At 53.0% G+C, this 11,504-nt stretch overlaps 1 protein-coding gene across 1 annotated transcript; it reads left to right on the top strand.

Annotated features, from left to right (window-relative positions):
• The first annotated feature begins 9,549 nt into the window (after positions 1-9,549).
• On the top strand, positions 9,550-11,257 carry LOC117886155 (ribonuclease-like). Its single transcript, XM_034787805.1, has 2 exons — positions 9,550-9,709; positions 10,205-11,257. The coding sequence occupies exon 2, from the start codon at positions 10,223-10,225 to the stop codon at positions 10,670-10,672; it is 450 nt and encodes a 149-aa protein (XP_034643696.1). The 5' UTR covers positions 9,550-9,709; positions 10,205-10,222; the 3' UTR covers positions 10,673-11,257.
• The last annotated feature ends 247 nt before the right edge of the window (positions 11,258-11,504 follow it).

Genomic DNA, 11,504 nt, shown 5'->3' with positions numbered 1-11,504 from the left:
GGCCCTTTAAATCACTGCCGCGGAAGCTGGTCCAGTCTGGCATGGCGTACTGGCAAGAGCCATGTACCGGACCGTACATGACTTACTTTCACCTCAGGGTACAAGCATCTTTCCACTGGTATTCACTTCCCCAAAAGGAAAATCCAAAATTCTTGCTTTTAAGAGTCACATCTGTCCCTGTGTCATGTTTGGGCTTGTGTCTGTGTTTGAGTGGGTCAGTCGTGTGTATTTCATTTTTTTGTCTGGTGTGTTTTTGTGTTCTGTGTGTTTGAATCCCTGGCTTGTGCGAGCCTTGTGTGTCTCATGTTAGGTTTCTTCTGTGTGTGTTTGTGCTTTGTGCATGTGTGACTCTTGCTTGGATGCATCTTGCATGGTTTCTCCTCCAACTAGTGTGCATGTTTTTATCTTATGTTGGGGTGTCGCAGGGCAAGTACACCCCGTCCCCCCTTTGGGTAGGGCAAGAGTGTTACAGCCTTGTGGCTAAGTCCACTTGGCCGCCCTTAAACTCAGGAAAGCCTGGCCTAGTGTCCAGAGTCAATATAGTTGTCCTCTCCCCCAGGGCAGTGTGGCCTAAAGGGCAGAGTCCATATTGGGGTCCTCTCCCTCAGGACTGAATGGCCCAATGGCCAGAGTCAGTATAGAGGGCCCTCCCTCATAGGGCTATGTGGCCTAGTGGACAGAGTCAATATAGATGCCCTCTCCCTTGGAACTGTGTGGGCCAATGGCAAGAGTCACTATAGAAGTGGTTTAATGGCTGTAAGAGGGGCTGGGCCACCACCAAGGGGGAGTTTGCTGGCTGGGGTAAGGGGATTCGGGCCCTCCCTACTCCACCAGGCCGCAGCCCAGGGCCCTGTCAGCGGCGAGTGTACTCGTCACTGAGTCAGCGGGGATCCTAGTGAAACACACTGACTTATCACTCGGTTCCACCACCGGATCAATGTATTGTCTGCCTGGGCTACTTCTTACCCTTTGTCCTGATGCAGCGGTCCCAGTGTCTCCGGGGTCTCTGGGTTCCTCAGCCTGTGCAGCTCTCTGCAGCTTCACTCTCCCTCAGGCGTCCTCAGGTAGCCAGGTATCAACCTGGGTCTCAGCAGGTCTGGCTTCTACAATCTGGGGCTTCAGTGGCTTCAAGGCTCAAGCTGGCAACGTGTGTCTTCTCTCCTTGGTGGTCAGCCCTGACTGAGCTGAGATGCTCCCTTTTATACTGGTGCTCCAGTTGGAGCATGACCAGGAGGGGCAAAGGGTGTGTGGCTTCCTTGGCCTACAGTGCGGGGTTAACCCTTCCCTGTCCAGTGCAAGGCAAGTACACCCGGCTTGGATCAGTCAGAGCCTTGTCTGTCTCCAATGTTGTGCCCTGTGAGTGTTTGTGTCTTGTGTGTCTATCTGCATGCATTCCTCCAAGTGTCTCTTTCCACACACCACGTTCCTTCCTGTGCCCAGAGCTGATGGGCGAGCAAGCCAAAATTCCAACCCTGCTCAACCCAACCTGTTCCCTTTGAAAACTCTGGACCTGGCTTTGGTTCCAAGAGAAAAAAATTACAACCCTCCTGTGTCAGTCTCTCTCTCTCTCTCTCTCTCATTGTGTCCTTCCTCATCTCTCTCTCTTCTTGCATTATTAAAATTCTAAGCACACATTTCTTCCCTTCACAAATAGGGCAGACACTAGGGTTACCATATGTCCGGGTTTCCCCGGACATGTCCAGCTTTTGGGTCTTTAAATAGCCATCCGGGGGGAATTTGTAAAAAGCTAAAAATGTCCGGGATTTCCCCCCGGATGGCTATTTAAAGACCCAAAAGCAGCTGACAGGGCAGCCGCACTGGTGGAAAGTGGTACCGCGACGTCTGGTCACCCTATATGAGGGGAACCGCAGCAAGCCGGTGCCACCAGTGCCACTCACCTTTCCTCCCTGGGCCCTGGGGCAGCGCGCAGCTGAGCTCCCGGCGCGGTGGCACCAGCCCACGGGGCCCGCCGCCCAGCCAGCAGGAGCCTGCAGAGTGCAGCCCTGCCCCTGCCCCCAGCACACAGAGAGGCAGCGAGGAGGTCTCGCTCCCCTGTGTGCTGCAGCGGGGCGGGGCTTGTAGACTCGGGCAGCGGGCACCGGGCAGAGAGCCCCCCCACCCCCACCCCTTGACCCAACCCAACCCAACCGTAGGAAGGAGCCAGAGGGACTGGGAGGGACCTGCCTGCTGGATGCTTCCTGGGAGCCGCTCCAGGTAAGCACTGCTGGGCTCACCTGGCCCCCTGGCAGGTCCCTCTGGGGGGGGCTCCCCTCAGACCCACTGCCCTCAGCCCCCACCCTGACCTGTTCCCTCAGCCTCTCCTGCAGTCCCCCCTGTGCCCTCCACCCTCAATCCACTGCCCTCAGCCCCCCGACCCTGTTCCCTCTGCCTCCCCCACAGTCCCTCCCCTCCCCACTGATCATCTCACCCTGCATGGATGTGGAAATCTGTCCTGGATTCCAGGCTGTCGTTAGCCCCTGGGGCAAAAGATCAGCAGAGGTTTCCAAAGGGAAGTTTGCAGCTTTTGCTCAGACCCAAACATTTTCACTTAAAAAAATAAATACCCAAACCCATCCTGACACACATCTGCTCTGTCCAGATTTGCTGTTATCCCTGTTGAGGCCAAAGTGGTTTGAAAAATTAAAAATCCTTGACACCATTGTGTTGCTTCCCCCTGTGTTGCTCGTTAATCTGATGGACCTGCTGATAATGAATAAAGATGAATGCCCTGGGAGCAATGTGTCAGGCAGACAGTTTGTCAAGTAGGAAAGTGAATGCTGAAGCCCTCAGAAAATGCAGAGGCTTTTCTTAATCTGAGAACTGAAAAAGAGCCAGATACCCTGCATGGGTCTGAAAGTGACAAGAGCCTAGTGACTGACCAGAGCAGCATCAGGTTTGAAGTGACGAGGAGGGTCTGTGTCATGAAATCTGCATTTCCAGCGAGGACTCTTCCATTGCCAGGGTAGTGCTGGTGCAGGTCTGCCACCCGGCACAGCAATGCTGAGAGGTGCCAGTGTAGACCCGACCCACTGCCCTCAGCCCCCACCCTGATCCTGTTCCCTCAGCCTCCCCTGCAGTCCCCCCTGTACCTCCCACCCCGAACCCACTGCCCTCAGTCCCTGCCCCATTCCAACAGCCTCCCCCACAGTCCCCCTGCTCCCCCCAACCCACTGCCCTCAGCCTTGCCCTACCCCAAATCTCTTCTTCGGCCTCCCCCGTCATCCCACCCCCATCGCTCCCTCTGCTATCCCACCCCTCAACTTCCCCCCATTCCAGTCCTGCTCCCCTCTGTCTCATCCCCTCCAGACCCTGTCCCTCTCCCCAACCCCCGACCCTCCCCAGGCCCATTGTCTCCCCTGCTCCACCCCACTCTACACAGCTCTCTCTACCCTGTCCCATTCATGCTCCCCTCAGCCCCTACCCTACTCCACCCATCCCAGTCCTGTCCCATCCCCCTCAGCCCCCCCGATTCCCCCAGTCCCAATCCTGTCCCCCTCAGTTCCTCCATCCTGCTTCCCCCGTCCATCCCCACACACCCACCGACTTCCTCGACCTCCCTCCCCCCAATCCCACTGCCTGTGTAGGACTGATGAATGAAATTGTTTTTAATTGTTTACTTTATTAATGTAACTTCATAAGTAAAGTTTTATGAATGAAACAATATTCATTCATAAAACCGGTTACCCCAATAACTGGCTAATTAACAATTAAGATGCTTGTTAAGAGCCATAGCTGTTCAGTCAGCTGCCTTTGTAAGTTTCACTATCAATCCAATTCCTGCTTAAATCACTAAGACTTGCACTGTTTCAGGATTGTAACCTCTGTTCACCGTTTATTACACTTGCCTACAGTGTAACTTCTGTTCACTGTTTGCCATCCATTATACTTGTCTATATTGTAACTTCTGTTCACTGTTTGCCATATTGTAATTCAAACCCCATTTTAAAATGCTTACTCCATTTTGTAAGGGCTTGCTGCAACCGTCATTTCTGCAAACCCTGCTGTAATCTTATTAGTTTAGTTTAGATGTGTGAATGAGGTATGTATGGATGATGGAATCAACCTCCAGCCCCAGCCTGTCCTGATTAAATAGAGTTCAAACACCAATGGCTGAAGATGCGACAAGAGCCCTAACAAAGTAAGAAGAATCCACCCTAAAAAGAAAAGGTACAATAGAAGGAAGATCAAAGCCCGGTCCGAGGCTGAAAGTCATGTCTGCACATGATGGGTGATCAATCACCAAACCTGAAGGCAGAGTGACACAGCAAGACCTATAGACTCTGTATTCAAACTAAAGCCTATAAAAAGGATGGGTAAGATGGAAAACTTTGGAGGAGGGTAACATTCTGCTGCCAACATGGAAGGGCATTGGTGCATGCCCAACAGAGACCCAGCTCGTCCTTGTGCCCGGCTTTCCTGGCCAGGTAGCCGCCACAAGCTACAAACCCAAGCTGCAAACTCAAGCCACAGACTCAAGCAGGACTGGTAACTATGCAGCAGCTGCAGAACATCTGATGGATGTGTGTGTGTGTGTGAATGTGTGTGTGTGTGTATAGGTATTAGGTATAATGTGTGTGTATAAGGATTAAGATATTAGTTATTGGTCATAAATCAAATTGTTATCATAATAAATGTGGCATCTTTATCTTGTCCCCTTTAATAAGATCCTGCTAGTTTTTATTGGTATAACATTTTGGTGAAGAATGCGGGCATTGTTGTTAACTGTTTCAATGGCATTTTGGCCCTGGGAGGAGGAGTTTACCCACATATCCCAAATATCCCCCTTCCCAATCTTCAGAGGGGTCTGTAGTAGGTCCTAGCCGGGGCTCGACCCTTCCGGGCAGGAGGGGAGCCACACCGACTCACTATTGTGGGAACAAGCAGTCAGTTAGTCCCGGAACTCCGGCTCTTTAGTGCAGAGTCGGAGCGACCACAGTTAAAGCTCAGGCCCTTGACTGCGGGGGCTGAGCGAGCAAATAGATCAGAGCCCAGGCCCTGGATCAGGGCGGGGCAAACACAGTTAGGCTCAGGCCCTTGTTGCAGGGGCTGAGCGAGCAAATAGTTCAAAGCCCAGGCCCTGGATCAGGGCGGGGCAAACACAGTTAGCTCAGGCCCTTGTTGCAGGGGCTGAGCGAGCAAACAGTTCAAAGCCCAGGCCCTGGATCAGGGCGGGGCAAACACGGTTAGGCTCAGGCCCTTGTTGCAGGGGCTGAGCGAGCAAATAGTTCAGAGCCCAGGCCCTGGATCGGGGCGGGGCAAACACAGTTAGCTCAGGCCCTTGTGGCAGGGGATGAGCAAGCAAATAGTTCAAGGCCCAGGCTTCTGTAGCCGAGCGTTGGGTGAGGGGGAAGCCTGCCACCCGTGCGGAGGGTGGCAGGGGGGAACGCAGGCCCACCCACTCCACTGCGTTCCAGCCCGGGGCCCTAACAGCGGTTGCTGCCGCTGCTGGTCAGTGGGGTATCCAGACCGCAACACACTGACATAGGCTCACATTCAGTTGCAGCCGGACCGGGGTCGGCTATCCCCGGGCTACTTCCGTTATCCCCCTCAAAGCCTACCTCGTTCGTTGCGCCGGGATCGGGCCAGTCCATCTCCATGGGCTCCTCTCTGCCCGGGCTCGGCGGCAAGTCTGGTAGCTCTGCCGGGAAGTCCGGCCAATGGTCCTCAGGCGGCTCCTCTGGATAGCAGCAGGGGCGCAGGGGTTCGGGTCCAGTCTCACCCTCAGGGTTAGTGGGGTCCGGTTCCCAGGGGTTCTCCCAGTGGCGGGCGTGAACGGGCTCCGGCGGCTCCTCCTCGTAGCGGGCCCGGGGTAGCTCAGGCCAGCCAGGGTCCAAGCCCCGGTCTTCGACGGTCTCCTGGCCAGGAGCTCCCGGCCGCACGTCTGCTCCCTGCGGTGGCTGGGCCCCAACTGAGCTCTGGCGGCCGGCCTTTATACTTCCTGTCCCACCCCTTGACTTCCGGGGGGCGGGGACAGGCGGTGGTGGTCCCACCCACTCTGGTGCCGGCACGTGGGCTCCCTCTTCTGGACAGGAGGGGAGCCACACCGACTCACTACAGGGTCCCAAAGGTCTGCCCCCTTCTGGGGTCTCAAATGTTTCTTCTCCTGATGTTACTGCTGCTGTAAGATTTGAGAGTGCTGTTTTAACTCTCTGTACCCAACCTGTTTTCCAGTTTCTCTATCTGTTGCTTGCCTGGGCCCAATCCTGATTTTTTCAATAAACAGTTCCTTTCCATGGGCACAAGCCTTGTTCCACTACCAATTTAGCAAGGAGGGTGGGCTTTCCAACTAGCCCCCACCCTTCCTGATCCCATTCCTTAAACATTTTCTTCAAAATTGTGAAATTACCACAATATTACTTACCAAAGAAACCAAACCAAACCAAACAAACATAAACCACACTATACTGCCCAAACTCCTATATGCTTCAGAGTTTGGTTTAACAGAACAAGATCTGTATCTTATGTTTTTAACCCACTCTGGGCCAGAGGGAGAGACACTAAGCTTCCCTCTCTATTGCTCGGCCTTCTACCACCGGGCGGTTCATACACCAAAAATAAAAACCCCTCCCAGGGGCAGAGTGAGAAACCCTAAGTTCTCCTCCTATGCTCAGCCATGCTACGACTGAGGGTTTTTATTGGTATAACACCTGGACCCACCCCCGTCCCACTCAGGGAAAAGAAGCAGGAAAAAGAAGCAATGGGCTTAAATTGTAGCAAGGGAGATTTAGGTTAGATATTAGGAAAAACTTCCGAAATGTAAAGGTAGTTAAGCACTGGACAAATTGCCTAGAGAGGTTATGGAATAGCAGTCACTGGAGTTTTTTAAGAGGTTAGACAAACACCTGTCAAGGATGGTCTAGTTGTTATTACTCAGCCCTGCCTCAGTGCAGGGGTTTGACTAGATGACCTGTTGATATCCCTTCCAGTCCTACATTTCTGTGATTCACACTGAATTGCCTTGTGCCACTGTCTAGTAGTAGTGGTACACAGTTCTCTGACATGCAGGTTTATAAAATTGTAGTTAATATACAGTTTAGAGCATAGCAATTTTAAAGCTCTGCATGTTCAGACCAACTGAGCTGAAAATTGTGATCTATAGTATTCAAAACTATTAAGATGTGGGCTGAAATAAAATCTGCATGAATTGCTCAACAATATCGATGGAATCAGCATTGCGCTGCTATATATTGTAAAACATTACAGTGAAATCTTGCAAGTATTACAAAGCACGCCGCCTTGCCCAAGTGGTAACTAAGCATAACATTTTCCTGTTTCAACATTCTTAACTTGTATCCCTCCTAGAAGTTGTTTTTTTTCAAAAACTGAATGCTGTGAGTTATGAGTTTTAACAGGTTTTTTTCTTTTAAACAACAGCACTGAATGTTATTCTAAAATTGTTTTCCAAATATTCTTAAACTCCCAGGTTATTCCCCGCTGATGTTCATTGTGAAAAGTATTGCAGGTCTAATAATAATATTTGGCATTCACTGTCCAACATGTGTTTTGTGCCCTCCTCTGGTGGATTTTTAGAGGATAACTGTATAGCTACCAGCTAAGGGAGGTATATCTTGAACTCAAATAGTAGAAGCTCATGCTTTTAAGTCTGGATGGCTCGGGTTCAATCTTTGATGACTAGCTATGATGGAGGTTGCTACACTTATAATCTCTTTAATCAGAGGTTCTGAATATGCTTTGTTGTAGGCAGAACTAGCCTATAGTTAAGCAACCGAAAATTTAGAATGGGAAGTGTTGAAATGTTGGGAAGCCTTATAATTTTGCCAATCTGGAACGAACATCCCATCTGAGGGATGGGGGCGGGGAGAGAGGAGAGTGAGACAGGACCAGGAAACTGGGACAAGGAATCCAGAGCGGTAGTGGGGGGCAGTTGAAATCAGATGAGGAGCTGGGGCGGGTTAGACAGCAATAGGATAGACATAGACTGGAGGGGACGGGGAAGAAGGGTCTTTGACTACTAGAGACCACTCCATTCTCCGAACATTTGATTTGTGGGAAGCAGGGGAGGGGGAGGAGCAGGGGGTGGAGCATTCAGGGGAGGGGGCGGAGTTGGGGCAGGGACTTTGGAGAAGGGGCGGAGTTGGGGCAGGACCAGGGGTGGGGAAGGGGCGGAGTTGGGGTGGGGCCGGGGCCAGGGCCCCTTCGAGTGTCCTCTTTTTCCAGGACTGCAATATGGTAACCCTAGCAGACACCCAATGGCATCCAATAGGGGGTTCTTCTTCCTTCAGAGAATTGTTCTTATCCTGAAGGGAAAAAATCACTTAGCTGCAGGTTGGCCATACATCTGGTTTTGAACCAGACACACATCTTTTTAGGTGGTTTGTCCCCAGACACAATGGGATGTGCTTTTGCCTAGTGTTGGATAGGGGACACCTTTTTGAAGAATACGCCATTCTGCCACAGCCAGTGTGACCTGGCACTCACGGGGGTGGTGTGACGCGCTCTTTGAAATTGCATCCTCCGTATGGCGTGACCTCATGTGCACCATGTCTGCTAGGTCACGCTGGTGGGAGTGGGTTCACCCCGTTCCCAGAAGTACCACCGTTTCTGGGATTCTGGGAATGCGTGAGTGGCCACCGTACGTGGATGTGCGAGTTGCGTCATCACACCAGGCCCTTAAGTCTGAGTTTGATCTACTCGGAGCTGGCTAATCTCCTCTCTTCATGTTCTGAAAGCCCGACATCCCCAGGGATACGTGTCCTGTGACCGCCACCTTCAAATCGCCAAAGGGATTTAGATGCTCAGTTTCCCACTAGTTCTCATGGCTTCCAAATTCCTTATGTGCCTGAGAAAATCTCAGCCCTCTGGGCGTTTAGGTGCAGAGCTCTGCCTCCCACTCTCTTTCTGCTGTGCTTTCGGAGACACGATGGCCTGCTAATCAGATGAGAAGAAGCCATTTTTATAGTTCCTCATTAAGGTCCAAAGCTGCCTGCAAAGGGGAGGGTGGTGAGGCTGCTGGTCAGAATTGAAGGGCACCAACACGAATGTATCCATGGGGAGCCAAGGGCAGAGAGAGACAGTAGGGGGCTGCAAGTTGAGATTGAGGGGCATTAGCAGAGCTCTGTGTGGGTGGGGAGAGGCCAGGGCTGGGAGAGCAGGGGCTGCAGGTCAGGAGTGAGGGGAACCGGCAGGGCTGCGAGTTTCTAGGCTAAGGCTGGATTCGGAAGGTGTCAGTGGGTCAGGACTCAGGCTCCATCTGCAGTAAATGAAGAGTATTTGTAGCACACATCAGCATTGCTATGCTAGCTTTAATCCACCTAACACAGGTTAAAAGGAGGTGGAGACATAGTGGCATGGACTTCAGCATGGGCTACCAACTAGAGTTAGTACCCAATGTCCTGGCAGTCTGGCACTCACTAGACTAAAGCTGGCACGGCTTTGCCCACCCACGCTACAATCACACCTTCGCTTGCTGGGAAGACACACCCTGAGATGTTTCTGTGGAGCCCAGATGTCTAGCAGGACATGAGCTATTTATTCCCCACCCCTGCCCTTCCTACCATGTCACTGATTTTAATTGCCAGGTATCAGGAAGTCCGCTGTCACAATTGTTTACTGGATTTGCCCTCGCCCTCCATGTCCGGCTGGGTGCTATATAACTCATGCCAAGACGGGCAGCAGAATCAGGGTGAGGTTCAGCTCAGCAGTCACTGGACTCCGTCGCTCCGATGACAGCGAAGGAACAAGGACTTGGGTAAGTTGCAGGAGATTCCACCAGCCTGGAGAGAGCAGAGAACAGTGTCACATGGGGCTGCAACTGCAGGGTTTGTTTCTGGGATGCAGCATGATATAGTAGTTAGAGCAGGTGGACTGGGAGTCAGGACTCCTGGGTTCTATCTCCATCTCTGGGAGGGGAGTGGGGAATAAAGGGTTAGAGGGAGAAGGCCCTGATTTCAACTGGAGTCTGTGCAGCACATGGCACAATGGGGGCCCAGGTCTTTGGCAGGGTATTTAGGTGCCATGTGATAAAAATAATAATTCTCCTATATTTGGGTAAGAGTTGGGTGGGAGATGAGGGGCCTTGGGGATAGAGTGGGATGGGATCATGGGTTGTGGTGGTTTTTGGGTGGCAGAGTGGGGTGGGAGGGTATAATGGCAGGCTTGGGGTTCAGGTCCTGGAGGTTCCATGGAGGAGGCAGATCCCCAGACAGCGCTGTCTTCATCCATCTCCTCCCACTCCCCACTGCAGGTCGATCTAGTGACAGAGATGGCCATGGCCCCAAGGGGACCCCGCCCCTCGCTCCTGCTGCCCCTCATCCTGCTGGCTGCCACCCTGGCCCAGCTCAGCGAAGGCGCCAACTACCAGCAGTTTGTGAGACAACACATTGACCACCCCAAGACCAGAGCCCCCAATGACAGGCTTTACTGCAACCTCCTGATGCAGCGCCGGGGCCTGACCCGCCGCCGATGCAAACCCACCAACACCTTCATCCACGCCCCTGCCGGCCAGCTCCGAGACATATGCAGCAGCGGAGGAAGACCCGTTAGTCGCAACCTCTATGATAGCAACAGATCATTCAGCGTCACCACATGCCGGGTGCTGCCCGGCTCCCGACCAGGGCGTTGTAGATACAGAGCTGCAACTGGAGTCACCAGGGTCCGCGTGGCCTGTGTCCGGCGGCTGCCCGTGCACTTAGAGCCAACATATCTGCCATGAGCAGGGAGCAGGGGATCCCCCTGCTGTCCGCCACCCCCTTTCACTCATAGGCAGTCCTCTTTTGTTGGGGGCTTTCCTACACTGTCCCTGCCCCTCCTGGGCAGTGCCTGCCATGAATCTCCACCGGGTAATTCAGCCTCTCCCCTCTATCCCATGGGCCAGCAGCTTGGGGCCTGCGGGGTGATTTCCCATTCTGGGTGCCCAGTTCCCATCCACACAAGTGAAAATCCGGGCACCCAGCCCCCCCCCCCAGCTAGCCCTGAGACCCTCAGCCTGAGCCCAGCACCCGCCTCACTGGGCAGGATTCAAACACAACTGGCCTGGACTTGGGCTGGGCTGCCCCGACCACCAGGAGTGGAAGAGGCCAAGCGGCTCTGAAACCCCAGACTGATCTGGTTTGAGTGCCCTATTTTAGTCTCCAGGATAGATCAAAATTCCCATGAACACCTTGATGGCCGCCCCTTCGCCATCCCCCACTCCCTGCTGCCCTAGTGCCCATTATACAGTATAGCTGCCCCTCCCCCATCCCCCACACCCTGCTGCCCCTAGTGCCCATTATACTGTACAACCCTTCCCCATCCCTGATCCACTGGATGCTGTGTGGGTGTTGTCTCAGACTGAGCCCTGGGGAAGCTGTCACTGAGTTCAATTTTCTCGCTGCTTCTTGCAATGAATTACTTTCCTGCAAACGCGGAATGGGGGCGGGGAGAGTATTTGCGGGGACTGGGTGCAGAGTCACTGGTTATCCAGAATCAAGTATCAGGGGGTAGCCGTGTTAGTCTGTATCTGTATCTAGTCTGGCGACACCATCAGAGGACCCAACCACATCAGC

This window comes from Trachemys scripta, chromosome 12, assembly GCF_013100865.1.
Source record: "Trachemys scripta elegans isolate TJP31775 chromosome 12, CAS_Tse_1.0, whole genome shotgun sequence".
In the NCBI taxonomy this organism is placed as follows: Eukaryota; Metazoa; Chordata; order Testudines; family Emydidae; genus Trachemys; species Trachemys scripta.
This window is presented reverse-complemented; position numbering and strand designations above follow the sequence as displayed.

Bases quoted from the DNA above. Each gene is read 5' to 3' on its own strand.
- LOC117886155 (XM_034787805.1), top strand. From the start codon at position 10,223: ATGGCCATGGCCCCAAGGGGACCCCGCCCCTCGCTCCTGCTGCCCCTC.